The sequence below is a fragment of the Cotesia typhae genome, unplaced genomic scaffold (assembly GCF_013202065.1).
Source record: "Cotesia typhae breed Kobodo isofemale line unplaced genomic scaffold, CoteBio_Ctyphae scaffold_58, whole genome shotgun sequence".
Classification (NCBI taxonomy): Eukaryota; Metazoa; Arthropoda; class Insecta; order Hymenoptera; family Braconidae; genus Cotesia; species Cotesia typhae.
The window spans coordinates 302,998-320,627 of NW_027423778.1; the positions used below are offsets into that span (position 1 = coordinate 302,998).

Sequence of the window (17,630 nt, forward strand, 5' to 3'; positions counted from 1 at the left end):
CTGTTCAACACACTCTTCCTAGCGGAATAGAGGTAAATTATGATAACGTACATAACAATGATAAAAAAAATAATGAATCAAATGATGATAATAATATTAAAAATAACACTTCTGATAGCGAGGTGCTAAGCGTTAATAACATTTCTGTACTTAATATGAAAGTATCAGATCTACACGACCACAACTACAGTTTTAAAACAAGCACTCCTATAGATCACAAAAAGAAAATATACCGTTGTCAGTTGCTGTTGATCAAGTTACGAGAAAAACATAAATTCTGGTAAATATTTTAATGAGTGTTTAGAAATTAAATTATTTAATAATTTAGTTAATTTATCAAAAATTCAGAAAAAAATCTGAAAAAAGAAAAATTCTTGCTATACAATGGTTTTAAATGTGGACCTGTTCTATATAAAGGATGCAACTGGTTACTTCAAAACACTTGTCCTTTTGACACCGTTGTACACATGCTTTTGAATGTGCTCTTCAGGACAATAATTTCTTAGAATCAAGTCAAAATTCAAAAATTCTGTTTTTAAATTTTTGATTGAGTTTAAAATTATGGTGCAACTAACGATATTTATAAAAAGAGATTTGACATTTTATATCCTATCTACAAAGAAACTGAAAAAGTTCAAGGACAAATTGAAAATAAAAATTGTGATGCTACAACCATATCACGAACGTTCTTTTGTCAAGATAATATAAGTGCTCTTTGGACTCGACTTTTTGTAGACGAACCGAGTGTATTTGAAAAGAATTATTGCCCGACTTTAAATTGTAAAAATAATAACATCAAAAACGTAGTTCTTTTCCCTATAGATTATAAAACTCTCAATCAGCGTGGGTTCGGTTCACTACAAAAACCTTAGATTTTGATAGTGTTATTTATAATATGCACTGTAACTACTGTAATGGAAATAGCAGAATACGTCAAAGAAGTCCTAATTTCATGATATATATTGAATTGGATATTAAAACAAGACAACAAAGAGAGGGTCAAGAATGCAAGTTACGAGAGCTTCCAGTTTATTTAACGGTACCGGTCACTAATGAAGATGGTAGTAGCCAGGATCTTCGTTATCGGTTTGTAGATTATTTTGAATATATCTATGTACTTTTTAAATTTTTAATTTATGTTAGTTTTTATCTAATTTTAGATTGTGCGCAGTAGCAGGATATTCATCTGCTCATTACATCGCTTATTGCAGAAGAGCCTCTGGACGATGGGTATCTTATAATGATCTTATGAAAAAGGCTGAACCAACAACTGATAGCCACAAAGTGTTATCTCATGGTGCTCTTTACATTAAAAATATGCAATGAATTCTTTTCTTTTTAATCTATGATAATAATATAATATAGACTGATAATTCGTAGGATTTTATAAATGTTCTATTATTTTTTATAACGTATCTAATATATTTTTTAATTACATGCTTCAAATAATGAAAAACTACCATAAAGTAAAAAGTAATAGCTTTTGTTAATAAAAATTTAGTAGTGCTTCCATTATTAATAAAAATAAATGTTTAATATATAAAACTTCATAAAAATTCATTAAACTAATCAAAATGATTTTAGTTTTTGTATATCAAGTTCTTTTACTACTTTTTTTATCAAAGAAACCATCAATAGTAATGTTATTCTTAAACAATGTTAAAATTTACTAATATTACTTATTTAAAGATAGGTTAATAATTAAGAATTTAAATTTATCAGGCTTTGTAAACTATTCGTATGTAAACTTTTTTATTATTATTTATTGATACAAGATGCACAGCCTGCTTTAACAGACTCTATTATATAGTAATTTATTAGCTGGATTCTACATGATTGCTGAAAATATATTGTTTCACAATGTTAATTATAATATATCTGCGACATTCATCATCACCGTTAGTTTCCTGATAGCACCGCTGCCTTTTTTTTTTTTTTTTTTTTTTTTAATTATTGACGAGTCCTTTCATTTCTCTGGAAAAATGAAAATTTACTCAAAAGTTCCATTAGAAATTAAAAATAGAATTAATAAATAATGAACTTTGATTTTTACCTTAGTTTCACATTACGCGGAACCTTCTTCATACTTATGAGTTTTAAAGACCAGAACATGAATCTTCAAAATAACAATATCCAGGTCTTCATTTTCTTTAATGAAATTTTTCAGTTTTGTGGTATTATGCCATATCAAGAGGACACTATATTTAAGATTACTTTTTCTCAACCTTCTTCTTTCACGATAGTTTTCAATTTATATATTATTTTGTGTAATGATAATAATTAATAATAATAATAATAATAATAATAAAAATTGTAATAATAATTGAAATCAAACGGTACGGTGGAGCGCTAAAGATCGTCTAACTGCTCCAGGGTATCTACCCAGGTTATAGATGTCAAGTGAAAGTCAATCCTGAAATCTGAAAATCTGTAATAATATAAATATGTTTACAGTAAAAGTAATATGGCATAAATTTTTAAGTACGTGTATTAAAAAAAAAAACTTCAAGGTTTGTTTAAATCATCAGGTGTCTGCTGAAACCAAAGCAGATATATATCTATAGTATATACTACTAAATTACCAAAGCTTTTTAATTTAAGCATAACATTGATCACAGGTTCTAATGATGTCACCATTAGGTTTTATGTTTTCGTCATTTAGATCTACGTGTAGATAAATTTGTATCAATAGATTTACTAAAAACAAAAATCGTTATCATTGCTTTAAAAATCACATTGCACATGTAGACTGATAAGATTTATATCATCATCTGGCTTCGTTATATCAAGTCAACGGTCTACAAATTATGAAAAATCATTTGAATATCCTAGACTGTTAGTCTCATCATAAATCATCCCCTGCAATTATTTCTTTATTTTTTTTTATTATTGATTAAATAGAAAAATATTTATTGGTTAAATTAAATATATACTTAGAGAATTTTCGGTGGTGGTAACTTATAAAATTCCATATCTTCATAATTTATATTTGTTGGTACTCGTTGACTTTTTAAAATTATTGAAATTGCATCACTGACTTATTTTTCAATTCTTATATGAAATTCAATTATTTCATTCTTTAAATCTAAAACTTTACGTAATATTTCATATTTTTTGCTTCCAACTTATCCTGGAAAGTAATACACATCAGTAATCACACATCATCTGTAAACATGACCACATCATATGTAAACTTAGGAATAAATATTATTTTTATTTAATCTTTTAAATTTCAATTAAAAATAAAATTATTTACAGACACCTCGTAAATGATTAAAACGGAATGCCAAGTATTCGTAGGTACTCTTTCACCAGATTTATAAGCAATAAAATCTTTTTGTGTCATATTTTATGATTCAGTAGTTCAATTTTCTAGAAATGATACAGCACAACACTAAATAAAATTATGATTATTTAACTTAAAAATAACTATCAATCCTTATTATTAGTACTTAAAATATTTACCAAATTTGTAAAATTATAAGCTCCTCCATTCGTTAATCGACTGGCCTTACAAAACTTAGCAATAAAATTATTATTATTATTATTGTCTATCAGGATTAGCTTTTAGTACAATAAAAATAAGAGTCAGAAGAAACTCATCTGCTGATACCGGATCACCAAAAGACTGTTGAATCAATTGAAAAATGTTACTACAACAGTTGACAATGCCAGCAAGTTTTTCCTGAAGTACTTTTACTGAATTCATATTTGAAAGATTTAAAAATTAACTAACAAGAAAGAAAATTGTATAAGTAAAAAAATTTAAGTAACAAAGTATAAATATCATAATCAATTTTAAAACTTTGTAGGTATACCAGTTATTAATATAATTAATATAATAAACTAGAGATCAATGAGCTATGTTTATATTTATATCGATATTTTTAGTACATACGAAATCTAAAAATTTTCAATAGATTTAAAGGTATTCTTGGAACTATTGCTTACTTTTCTCAAAAATCAACAATTATTTATTCATATAAAAAAAAAAAAAAAAAAATACGAAGAATTTCGCATTCAGAAAATTTTTAGTAAATACACCAAGTTCAAACAAGACACAGATGATAACTAAAAAATTGATATATTAATAAAATAAATAAAAATTCATTTCTTTGAACATAGATAATTCATATACTTTGATGTATATTTAATTTATTATAATTTATTTGATGAGCAATTTTTCGAAATCAAAATTAAATACTTTTTTTATTATATAAAACTGAAAATGAATACGGTATAGGTTAGGGTAATCATGTGGTCCACTAAAAATAAAAATCATCTTGATTTTTATATTAAATAAATATTTATTCATTATAAAAATAGTTCAAATATCCTTTAAGTATTAAATATTATTTATATATAAGGACAATTAAAATACAATTTATAAACAAGTAAATTATTCAATACACAGCGTACGGAGAAGGTTTAATAGCAATAAATAAAATAAGATCCTGTAAAATAAGAACTTGTAAATGATTTTGATCTAATTTAATTGTTTTTTATAAATATAATCATAATAAATGGAATAATATATATATGTATATAGATAGATAGATAACATATGAATGGTTTATTTGAGAAACCCCATAAGTCATATGGAAACCCCATATGACTTATAGGGTTTCTCAAATAAACGATTCACATGTAATATATAAATAAAGTAATAATCTTTTTAATTAAGGTAAAGTACCCAGTAGCTGCTCAGGAACCATTAACCAGTACCTGCTCACTCCATGGATATATTTGTGTATCTACATCTTTATTTGTGAACACTGGTTCCTGAGCAGCTACTGGGGCTCTTTCCTTAATGATGGTTTTTTTCTATATGAATTTTGATATTTTTTGGGAATTCTTAAATCTTTTCAGATATTTTTTCGATTTCTATTTTTTTTTCATTGAAAAAAAAAAATGTATTTTTTTAGGTACATTTCCTATAACATAAGAAAAAAAATTTTTTTTTTTTCGACTAATGAAAATATAAAATTATATGAAATCTTCTAATGAAACTGATGAATTCTTAGAAATAGTCTTTTTATAATATATAAAAAGACTATATAATATATAAATAATTGATTTGATATAAAAATCTCAAAAATTTCTGAAGATCTGCTGATTTTAGGTATTGTTTAAAATGTAAATTTTATTTGAGTATTTTTTGGCGGGATAGGTTAAATCTACTATTATTATTAATATTCACTATTATATTATTATTATTATTATTAATAAGATCATAAAGAATATTTAATAATTATAAAAAAATTTGACTTGAGACATTGTAAAGGATCATTTCGATTTGATACTTCACGATCAAATCGTAAGGCAACTTTTATTGTATTTTTAACCGGAATATGTCCATGTTGCCTGAAAAATTTTTTAATTCGTTCCTTTTTTATAAAAGATCAAATAGTTCGTCTTAAACAAAAATTATAAGCAGCAACACACATCAACAGCAACAGCAACAGCAACGATCAGTGCAATAAATACATTATATACATTTTATTCCAATAAATGATTATTATTATTATTATTATTATTATTATTATTATTATTATTATTGTTGTTGTTGTTGTTATTTAAATTAAACCGCGCGAACCACATAGTTGCTACAGGTAACCCGTGTAACCCAACTAATACGACCAACCAGCGCATGCGCACTTATCATTAAAAATCTGTGAATTATTTCTAAAAAAATTAAATAAAAAGATAAAAACAATCGAACAAATAATTTAATTAATCGAACAAATGATAAAAAAAAAAAAGCTATCGATTAAAAAAAAATAAAATTAGATTTGGAATATGTTGCGCCAACTTATAAGAGTAAATTTAATTAATTTTTTAAAAATAAACATTAATCGAACAAATAATAATTTTTGACGAACAAATAAGAACAAACGACGAACAAACGATTTGTTTATAATAAAATAATAAAAATAATTTTTCAGCCGCCAGGTTCAGGGAGCTACGATCTGGCCACACTGCTTCTGACAGAGAATGGTCACGTTCACTGTTTAAGGCGAATTTCCATCTAATGTTGGAAGGGATAACTCCAGTATAAAGAAAACAAGCAAGATAGTGAGTGATGGGAGTTTGTTGAATTTCATTTCACAGTTATTAATATATTAAGAGTAGAGGCAAACAATTTTATTTTCCGAATTATGCTGATCGATAAATTTTTAAATTAACTAATATAAATTTCGCTTATTTAACTAATTGCTTCTTTAATTTGAAATTAGTTATTTATTTATTTTTTAATTACATAAAATAGTAAAATCAGACTTAGAAAAATTACGGGACATAGTTGATTTTTATTGAATAGAATTATTAAATTTAAATGATATTAATAAATTTTTATTTATTTTAACTTAAACTATTATGTCATTTATTTATATCAATTAAATAAGCGATTAGTTGTTTTATTTCAATAAGCAATCCTTGAATGTTCTAATAGATAAAAAAGATAAATATTTTCAAGAAGAATTTAGTATAAAAAGGATGTGTTTGAATTTAACTCTATAATTTGAATTCACTCCACCGCCAGTTACGTGACAAAACTTACCTTACCGACGGTTATTTTCTTACTTATGACTTAGGAGACAGATCAATTGTTGTTCTTTTGTAAAGTATCATTGGTTACAGTTATATTTTTTTACAAATATGGTATTTAAATGTTTTAAGGTGTAACCTCATGCTGACGCTTGACGCTGGTTATCAGCGTCAAATTGTGTCACGTGGTTAATTTAGGCCGTGCTGCCACCTGGAAAAAACTTAGTAGCGTCAAATCGTAAAAAGCTAAACTCGAATTAAGCTCTCTTAAGTTGGCGGAGGAAAGTCAATTTTTTCCACTAATTCGATTGTTCGTCGTTTGTGCATGAATGTCCGAGAAAAATTGATGTTTGTTCGTTTTTGGTTTTTCTTTAAATAATTTTCAAAAATTGGGCTTAAACCTGGCGCTGACAATTTTAGTATTTAAACTTTTTTTTTTTTTTTAATCAATCTAAGCTAGTTATTGTTTGTCCGATCAAAAAAAATGTTTGTTCGATCTTACTTTTCTCAAAAAATAATTTTTTAATATCATTACACCCACTGCACTTATGTGGGTTCAAATAAACACTACTGCGCATGCGCAAACTACCGTGGAGCGCGAGCTATTTAAATATTAATATTATTAATTGTACAAAAAATTTTCATTTGCGCGCTTTCGTGAGCCTTCTAACTAAATTTTTTCAAATAAGAATTCAATAATGTTTTGATATCGTGGTATGTACATTCACATTTTACGGTTTGACCAATAATGAATCAGGGTCTTTTTTTGGCGATTATCAACTAATCACTAACTTGAAGAGTCCATGTATTTTATTGTAAAGGATTAAAAACCACAAAAATAACAACAACAACGACGACGGTGATAATTTCACCATGCTTTATCATAATTTTCGCCATAGCAGTCTTGGTTCTGAATCCATTCATCTACTCAGGCAAACGAATCCGGCCTGCACGCGCGCATTAACCTTCTTGTCGATGTAGTAGGTATTAATCGGCAATGTCGAAGTGTACGGTGTTATGCCTCCATCTAGTTGCAAAATATTTTATTGATACTAGCGTTACCTACCGTTGTTTTTTCGCCCGGGAGTATTAAAATACTCAGTTCCAGTGCGGGAAAGGAAATTTGAATTGAAATTAATTATATTGATTGAACGACTCGTTATTTGATTATTAAACCGTGTAAAATATACTTATTTGATTTATTGACTAAACATTTAAATATAAGCTTATGAAGAGAATTACAGAGAGTAGATTATACAGTTCTGAGCTCTCAAGGAGAAGTGAGTTACAAAAATGTCGGCTCGAAACCTCCGACCTCACGTCTCCCTTCCGTACTTCACACATATATACTCAAACTATTACAATTCGTACTTCGCTTGACGCTTACACTAATACATACAACTAAACTTATCTTGAAATACACTTATACTTATTGCTTTTTACATGTATATCTACAATATAAGAAACTGAAAATATATATATATATATATATTTATTAGGGTAGGGGTTGTCTTATTACACCAAGTTTCTTATACTTTAGGTTTCTATTTTATTAATTAACTAAGATTACTATCATCATATCTACTTTAAATATCGTTAATATCAACACTAATTATTATTATTGTTACTACAATTATTCGTATAATTGTATTTTGTATTTACTATTATTGCTAACATTATAATACTATTATACTAACTTATTATTATTTCTTATATTATTATTATTATTATTATCATTATTGTAATTATTACCATTACTATTATTATTATTATTATTATTATTTGTTATTAATTGCTCAGGGGGGTTTTCCCCGGAGTCCGATTCTCCGAGGGCCCAGCCTGAGCGCCATCCATTACTGCTGCACCACTCCGCACAACAAGGCGGTTAGTGAGTGCAGCAGGCCAAATTCATTTGCCTAAGTAGACGCAGGGATCCCAAAATGACAGCCTTTTGCATCCGCACTGCTAGAGACACGGCTGCTGAACTGCAAGCCGGTATCTTCGCAAGTGAAGACACAAAAGACTGTTTCATCCCTCCAAGGACGTCGACAACCAAAACGACGAGCTTGACACGGTAACCTGGGTAGAGTTTGCCAATTTCAAACAGGAGATCCTGATATATCTGGTGTTTGTGCTCTTCTTTGGCCGAGATATTGTATTCGGCTGGGGCCGAAAACTCAATGACATAAATGTCACGAGTAGCCTTGTCGAAGAGCACAATATCAGGTTTGTTGTGGTCAATCCGCCGGGTTGTTGCGAATGGTATGTTCCAATAAATTTTTGAACTGTCATTCTCAACAACCTGGGGAATATCTCCTGGCAGATAAGGCAGCACTGGTGTCTCATCGATACTGTAGCTATATCTGAGATGATAATAGAGTACTCGCAGGGCAGCATTGTGACGCTGTATGTAGGCACCTCTTGCCTGCACAGGACATGCCGACAAAAGGTGCATCAGCGTCTCCGGATGTTGTTTACACGTCCGACAGGACGTGTCCGGAAGCTGCGCCTGGAGCACCTTGCTACGGTATTCGAGAGTGTTGATAACACCATCTTGGCAGGCAAATATAAACCCTTCGGTCTCGGACATCAGGCCAGCTGACTTCAAGAAGGAGAATGTCAGCTGGGTGGACAAGCCATGGTCACAGACGTGTTTGAAATACACGCTGTGCATGGACTTGTCCATGTTTTCACCGAGGAGTTTTTTCTCCTCGGCTATCCCGATGACGCTCTTGAACTCCTTTTTCGGGAGTTCAATGAGAGCGTTTATTTCTCCGAGACCTAAGGTATTTGCCGCGTAGATTGCTGCCTTATACAAGAACGACCCCTTCCGCGCATTTTCATGACTATGAACAAATTGCATCAGGAAGTTGTACTCGTCTGCTATGAAATTGGCAACCTCGTATGTTAAACCCAGAACCAAACGATCGTGAAGCCGCTCCAAGCTCTGCAATCCTCTCCCTCCGATGTTCCGGGAGAGGTACATCCTGGCGACTGATGAGTTAGGGTGCATGCTCTGATTCATATTGATGACTTTACGGGTTTTGATGTCGAGATCTTTCAACTCATTTCGAGGCCATTTCAGGACCCCAAAAGAGTAAAGTAGGACCGGGACAGCGAGCATGTTAGTAGCTGAGACTTTGTTCTTGCCGGAAAGTTCTGATGACCAGATCTTCCAGAGTCTCCTAACATACTCGCTGCGAAGAGTTGTTCGGACTTCAGAGACGGCATGCATTCGCCGCTCTTCAATCCCTAGATATCTGTACAACTCTCCGACGTCTAATTCTCTTAAGACGCTCCCATCCACTAATTCGACATCTCCACCCGTATCAGAGCACTTACCCTTCGCCAGGTGTACGACCGCACACTTGTCCAACCCAAAAGACATTCCGACATCTCGTGTGTACTCTGCTACGATGTTGAGGGCCGTTTGTAGATGATCTTTGTTGGCACTGTATATCTTTAGATCATCCATAAACAGTTGGTGAGTGATCGAGTATACTCGATCACTCGGTGGCCCCGCAGAGTACCCACGAGTTTGTCGGAGGGCAACAGATATTGGCAGCAGTGAGATGCAAAACAACAGAGGGCTCAGAGAATCTCCCTGAAAGACGCCTCTCTTGTACTGAACAGCTCCGGTTACGTGCAATGCATTTCCACTTCCTATTATTATTATTTTGTTATTAAATGCTCAGGGGGGTTATCCCCGGAGTCCGATTCTCCGAGGGCCCAGCCTGAGCTCCGTCCGTTACTGCTGGACCACTCCGCACAACAAGGCGGTTAGTGATCACAGCAGGCCAAAGTCATTTCCCTTAAGAGACGGAGAGAACCAAGTAAAACAGCCTTCTGCATCCTAACTGCCAAGAACTCAGCTTTTGATGAGCAAGCTGGAACTTTGGCAAGTGAGGATACAAAAGACTGCTTCATCCCTCCTAGGACGCCAACAATCAGGACGACAAGCTTGACACGGTAACCTGGGTAAAGTTTACCAATTTCAAACAGGAGATCCTGATATATTTGTCTTTTGTGCTCTTCTTTGGCTGAGATGTTGTATTCAGCCGGGGCCGAGAACTCAATGACATAAATGTCATGAGTGGCCTTGTCGAAGAGCACAATATCAGGTTTGTTGTGATCGATCCGCCGGGTTGTTGCAAATGGCATGTTCCAATAAATTTTGCAACTGTCATTCTCAACAACCTGGGGAATATCTCCTGGCAAATAAGGCAGCACTGGTGTCACGTCAATACCGTAGCAATGACGAAGATAGTAGTACAGTACTCTCAGGGCAGTATTGTGACGCTGGATATATGCACCTCTCGCCAGCACTGGACATGCCGACAAAAGGTGCATAAGCGTCTCCGGATGTTGTCTACACCTCCTACAGGACGTGTCCGGAAGCTGCACCTGGAGCACCTTGCTACGGTACTCAAGAGTGTTAATGACACACCATCTTGGCAGGCAAATATGAACCCTTCAGTCTCGGACATCAGGCCCGCTGACTTTAAGAAGGAAAACGTTAGCTGGATGGACAAGCCATGATCACGCACGTGTTTAAAGAACACGCTGTGCATGGACTTGTCCATCAGTTCGCCAAGGAGTAGTTTTTCCTCGGCGTTCCTGATGACGCTCTTAAATTCCTCCTTTCGGAGTTCCATAAGAGCGTTTATTTCTCCAAGACCAAGGGTTCTTGCCGCATATATTGCTGCCTTATACAAGAATGACCCCTTATGCACATTTTCATGTTTATGTACAATTTGCATAAGAAAGTCATCCTCGTCTGCAGTGAAATTGACAACTTCGTGAGTTAAACCCAGGACCAAACGGTCGTGAAGCCGCTCCAAACTCTGCAAACCTCTCCCACCGATGGACCGGGAGAGGTATAATCTGGCGACTGATGAATTGGGGGACATGCTCCGATTCATATTAATGATCTTACGGGTTTTGATGTCGAGATCTCGTAAATCCTTTCGGGTCCATTTCAGGACACCGAAAGAGTATAGTAAGACTGGGACAGCGAGCATGTTAGTAGCTGAGACTTTGTTTTTGCCGGAAAGTTCGGAGGACCAAATTTTCCGGAGTCTCCTAACATACTCGCTCTGGAGAGTTGTTCGGACTTCAGAGACCGCATGCATGCGGTGCTCTTCCATTCCTAGATATCTATACAACTCCTCGGCGTCTAATTGGCTTAAGACGCTCCCATCCACTAATTCGACATCATCACCAGTATCAGAGCACTTACCCCTCGCCAGATGTACGACCGCACACTTGTCCAACCCAAAAGACATTCCGACATCTCATGTGTACTCTGCTACGATGTTGAGGGCTGCTTGTAGATGATCTTCATCAGCACTATATAGCTTCAGATCATCCATGTAAAGCAGATGGGTGATCGAATATTTTCGATCACCCGGAGGCCCCACAGAGTACCCACGAGTTTTACGGAGAGCAACAGATATAGGCAGCAGTGAAATGCAAAACAGCAGAGGGCTCAAGGAATCGCCTTGGAAGACCCCTCGTTTGTACTCTACAACTCCGGTTACGTGCAATGCGTTTCCACTTCCAATGTGAAATCGCGTTCGCCAGAGCTGCATTGTACGCCGAATACATTCCACTATTTCGGGATTGACTCCCAGGCATTTGAGTAGATATAAAATTAACTCATGTGGAGTTGAGTCAAATGCCTTGCGATAGTCAATCCAAGCCATTGACAGGTTGCGTTGATAGTAGATCGCATCTTGTAAGACGCATCGATCCACTATCAGGTTCTCCTTGCAACCTGACAGGCCTCTTTACTGCCACGTTGTTCATATATCTGTTGCCATACAGGCTCTATCTGCTGCAAGATACGGTTATTTAAAATTTTTGTAAAAATTTTATAAACCGCATTCAAGCAGGTGATAGGCCTGAAATTCTTAGGGTCAGACAAGTCACCTTTTAGGTATCAGTACGGTTCGCCCTTCTACAAGCCAGTCCGGAATCGGATCGTCAGCTCTAATGTATGATGTAAATATGCGGGCCAGATGGAGGTGGGTAGAAGTAAACTTCTTCCACCAAAAGACATTAATGCCGTCTGGTCCCGGGGCAGCCCAATTTTTGCTGCCATTTAGAGCTGAACGAACTTCATCCACACTGACTGCAGGGCTCTCTTCATCAGCATTCTGTCGACGGTGTTCCCGACAGAATACTTTGAAGTCGTGCAGAGCTGGAGTGTTGGCGTTCACGTTTGGTTGATCTCCATACAACTCAGTCCAAAAGCTTCCACCCGCTCAGGTGTTGGATAATTCCCGGTAACATCGGTCTTTGGTGTCAGAAACCGTGAAGGGCTGGATCGAAACAACGAGTTGTCGACCAACCGCTTCAGCCTTTTCTCTAATGACTTTTTAGCAGCCACTAGAGCCCGCAATTTATTAAGACACTCTTCCTTGATGACATGAAGAGTACTCTTGTTCAGTGTGTGATGACGCCACCGAAGTTCAGCAGCAATGCGCCGAATTCGGGGCGTGTATGGTGTTTGAGTTGTGTCGTACTCAATCACACACTGAATGCGGGAGACCTGTTTCGGGACATGTCAATTTTCAAGCCAAGTTGTGAGATGCGCTGTTTCAACCTTGCCTCGATCGAGAGACATTGTCTCTCTCTCGGAAAAGCCGAAACTGCTGCACCATACACAACCTGGCTCACAGTGAGCAGGGTGGAATCCTCCAGGATGTTTGCACGGAGATCTTCGTTTACCGCGTCAAGCTGTTGTTGGGAGTAAGTTATCTTTTTAGATATACTTACTTGCCGTCCTACAAAGGGATTGTTGTTGTCCAAGGAGGAACGGCGTCGCTCTTGGTGTAGTTGCGCCGGAAAGGAAAGTCTATTAGACTGCCTTCTATCCGGCACAAGCGATCTTCTATTTCGCCGAAGATGAGCGGCATAATTACGCAGGTGTTTGGGCGTAAAATGCGCTAGCTCCGGATGCATATCACTCCAAAGAGTGTGCATCCGGGCCATATAGCCGCTCACCCCCGGCTCGCTACGTTGGTAGCACACCAAGAGATCGACTCTCAGTTCCTCCGTCCACTTAAAGTAAGTCCTTAAGGCGCCAGGGTCGTCATCATTCATCGGGTCCGGCGTGCTCCTCCCACCTGATGAATGGTCCTCATCCGAAAAGGACCGGTTGTGGGGAGCACTTCTGAGTTGATATCTTGTGGTAACTCAGTTATTTCCATGCAGTGGGTAGTTGGCCCACTGCACGGGCTACGTCGTTCGCCTACAGACCTGATGTTATGGTCTGCGTTTCCCGCGATGCGCCGCTTGGAGGCCACGTAGCAAGCATCGCTTATTATTATTATTATTATTATTATTATTATTATTATTATTATTATTATTATTATTATTATTATTATTATTATTATTATTATTATTATTATTATTATTATTATTATTATTATTATTATTATTATTATTATTATTATTATTATTATTATTATTATTATTATTATTATTATTATTATTATTTGTTATTAATTGCTCAGGGGGTTTTCCCGGAGTCCGACTCTCCGAGGGCCCAGCCTGAGCGCCATCCATTACTGCTGCACCACTCCACACAACAAGGCGGTTAGTGAGTGCAGCAGGCCAAATTCATTTGCCTAAGTAGACGCAGGGATCCCAAAATGACAGCCTTTTGCATCCGCACTGCTAGAGACACGGCTGCTGAACTGCAAGCCGGTATCTTCGCAAGTGAAGACACAAAAGACTGTTTCATCCCTCCAAGGACGCCGACAACCAATTATTATTATTATTATTATTTGTTATTAATTGCTCAGGGGGGTTTTCCCCGGAGTCCGACTCTCCGAGGGCCCAGCCTGAGCGCCATCCATTACTGCTGCACCACTCCACACAACAAGGCGGTTAGTGAGTGCAGCAGGCCAAATTCATTTGCCTAAGTAGACGCAGGGATCCCAAAATGACAGCCTTTTGCATCCGCACTGCTAGAGACACGGCTGCTGAACTGCAAGCCGGTATCTTCGCAAGTGAAGACACAAAAGACTGTTTCATCCCTCCAAGGACGCCGACAACCAAAACGACGAGCTTGACACGGTAACCTGGGTACAGTTTGCCAATTTCAAACAGGAGATCCTGATATATCTGGTGTTTGTGCTCTTCTTTGGCCGAGATATTGTATTCGGCTGGGGCCGAAAACTCAATGACATAAATGTCACGAGTAGCCTTGTCAAAGAGCACAATATCAGGTTTGTTGTGGTCAATCCGCCGGGTTGTTGCGAATGGTATGTTCCAATAAATTTTGGAACTGTCATTCTCAACAACCTGCGGAATATCTCCTGGCAGATAAGGCAGCACTGGTGTCTCATCGATACCGCAGCTATATCTGAGATGATAATAGAGTACTCGCAGGGCAGCATTGTGACGCTGTATGTAGGCACCTCTTGCCAGCACAGGACATGCCGACAAAAGGTGCATCAGCGTCTCCGGATGTTGTTTACACGTCCGACAGGACGTGTCCGGAAGCTGCGCCTGGAGCACCTTGCTACGGTATTCGAGAGTGTTGATAATACCATCTTGGCAGGCAAATATAAACCCTTCGGTCTCGGACATCAGGCCAGCTGACTTCAAGAAGGAGAATGTCAGCTGGGTGGACAAGCCATGGTCACGGACGTGTTTGAAATACACGCTGTGCATGGACTTGTCCATGTGTTCACCGAGGAGTTTTTTTCCTCGGCTATCCTGACGACGCTCTTGAACTCCTTTTTCGGGAGTTCAATGAGAGCGTTTATTTCTCCGAGACCTAAGGTATTTGCCGCGTAGATTGCTGCCTTATACAAGAACGACCCCTTCCGCGCATTTTCATGACTATGAACAAATTGCATCAGGAAGTCGTCCTCGTCTGCTGTGAAATTGGCAACCTCGTATGTTAAACCCAGAACCAAACGATCGTGAAGCCGCTCCAAGCTCTGCAATCCTCTCCCTCCGATGTTCCGGGAGAGGTACATCCTGGCGACTGATGAATTAGGGTGCATGCTCTGATTCATATTGATGACTTTACGGGTTTTGATGTCGAGATCTTTCAACTCATTTCGAGGCCATTTCAGGATCCCAAAAGAGTAAAGTAGGACCGGGACAGCGAGCATGTTAGTAGCTGAGACTTTGTTCTTGCCGGAAAGTTCTGATGACCAGATCTTCCGGAGTCTCCTAACATACTCACTGCGAAGAGTTGTTCGGACTTCAGAGACGGCATGCATTTGCCGCTCTTCAATCCCTAGATATCTGTACAACTCTCCGGCGTCTAATTCTCTTAAGACGCTCCCATCCACTAATTCGACATCTCCACCCGTATCAGAGCACTTACCCTTCGCCAGGTGTATGACCGCACACTTGTCCAACCCAAAAGACATTCCGACATCTCGTGTGTACTCTGCTACGATGTTGATGGCCGTTTGTAGATGATCTTTGTTGGCACTGTATATCTTTAGATCATCCATAAACAGTTGGTGAGTGATCGAGTATACTCGATCACTCGGTAGCCCCGCAGAGTACCCACGAGTTTGTCGGAGGGCAACAGATATTGGCAGCAGTGAGATGCAAAACAACAGAGGGCTCAGAGAATCTCCCTGAAAGACGCCTCTCTTGTACTGAACAGTTCCGGTTACGTGCAATGCATTTCCACTTCCTATGTGAAAACGCGTTCGCCAGAGCTGCATCGTACGTTGTATGCATCCCACTGTTTGGCGATTGATTCCGAGGCATTTGAGCAGATAGAGAATCAACTCATGTGAAGTTGAGTCAAATGCCTTACGGTAGTCAATCCAGGCCATAGACAGGTTGCGTTGGTAGTAGATTGCGTCTTGAATGACGCATCTATCTACCAACAAGTTGATCTTGCAACCTGACACGCCCTGTTTACTGCCACGTTGTTCGTATATCTGTTGCCACACAGGCTCTATCTCCTGCAAGATACGGTTATTTAAGATTTTTGTAAAAATCTTGTAAACCGCATTCAAGCAAGTGATAGGCCTGTAGTTCTTTGGGTCGGACAAGTCACCCTTTTTAGGGATGAGTACGGTTCGCCCTTCTACCAGCCAGTCTGGAATTGGTTCGTCGCCCTGAATGTATGATGTAAAAATCCGGGCCAGATGAACATGTGTAGAAGAAAATTTCTTCCACCAGAAGATGTTTATGCCATCTGGACCCGGGGCAGCCCAGTTCTTGCTGCCATTCAGGGCTTTACGAACCTCTTGCACACTGACTGCAGGGCTCTCTTCGGCGATATCCTGCCGTCGGTGTTCTCGACAGAATGCCTCGAAGTCGTGCAGAGCTGGAGTATCCGGGTTGACGTTTGGTTGATCTCCGTACAATTCACTCCAAAAGGCTTCCACTCGCTCAGATGATGGATAATTCTCGGGAACAGCGGTCTTAGGTGACAGAAAGCGTGAAGGGTTGGATCGAAACAAAGAGTTGTCGATCAACCGCTTCAGCCTTTTCTCTAGTGACTTTTGGAAGCCACCAGAGCCCGCAACCTGTTAAGAGACTCTTCTTTGATGACAAGAAGAGTACTCTTGTTCAGTGTGTGATGTCGCCTTCGAAGTTCTGCCGCCAGGCGACGAACTTTGGCGTGTACGGTCTTTGAGTACTAACATACTCTATCACACACTGAATGCGGGAGACTTGTTTCCGAGAAATGTCAATTTTGTGTCCAAGTTGAGCGATGCGCAGCTTCAACTTCGCCTCGAAGGAGAGAGAATGTCTTCTCTCTATCGGCAGAAGCGAAGCCGCGGCACCGTACACAACTTGGTTGACAGTGAGCAGAGTGGAGTCCTTTTGAAGCTGTGTGGGGAGATCTTCGTTCACCGTGTCGAGCTGTTGTTTTGAGTGAGTCATCTTTTTGGAGATGCTCACTTGTCGACCTGTAAAGAGGTTGTCGTTGTCCTCGGAGAAACGGTGCCGTTCTTGGTGTAGCGGTGCTGGAAATGAAGGCCGATTAGACTGCCTTCTATTTGGCAGCAGCGATCGTCGATTATGCCGAAGGTATGAGGCGTAATTACGCAGGTGTTTGGGTGTAAAATGTCTGTGCTCCGGATGCA

At 37.5% G+C, this 17,630-nt stretch overlaps 1 protein-coding gene and 1 long non-coding RNA gene across 5 annotated transcripts; one reads left to right on the top strand and one right to left on the bottom strand.

The window, feature by feature from the left end:
- The first annotated feature begins 561 nt into the window (after positions 1-561).
- LOC141537110 (uncharacterized) lies at positions 562-1,545 on the top strand. Its single transcript, XM_074257951.1, has 2 exons — positions 562-1,086; positions 1,161-1,545. Exons 1-2 carry the CDS (start codon positions 896-898, stop codon positions 1,324-1,326), a joined length of 357 nt encoding a protein of 118 aa, XP_074114052.1. The 5' UTR covers positions 562-895; the 3' UTR covers positions 1,327-1,545.
- A 379-nt stretch (positions 1,546-1,924) lies between these two features.
- LOC141537135 (uncharacterized) lies at positions 1,925-5,870 on the bottom strand. 4 transcript variants are annotated; one of them, XR_012480867.1, is made up of 6 exons: positions 3,952-5,869; positions 3,466-3,731; positions 3,263-3,394; positions 2,934-3,091; positions 2,054-2,871; positions 1,925-1,974 (listed from the first exon to the last, which is right to left on the bottom strand). It is a non-coding gene; the product is annotated as an uncharacterized LOC141537135 (long non-coding RNA). The 4 variants fall into 4 exon arrangements; XR_012480869.1 differs by having other exon boundaries at positions 2,054-3,091; positions 3,466-3,628; positions 5,269-5,870; XR_012480868.1 differs by having other exon boundaries at positions 2,054-3,091; positions 3,466-3,628; positions 3,952-5,870.
- Between the last annotated feature and the right edge of the window lie 11,760 nt (positions 5,871-17,630).

Excerpts from the sequence above, each read along its gene's own strand:
- LOC141537110 (XM_074257951.1), top strand. The coding sequence starts at position 896 with ATGCACTGTAACTACTGTAATGGAAATAGCAGAATACGTCAAAGAAGT. Across the intron at positions 1,087-1,160 it reads AGCCAGGATCTTCGTTATCG|ATTGTGCGCAGTAGCAGGAT; the intron begins GTTTGTAGATTA and ends ATCTAATTTTAG.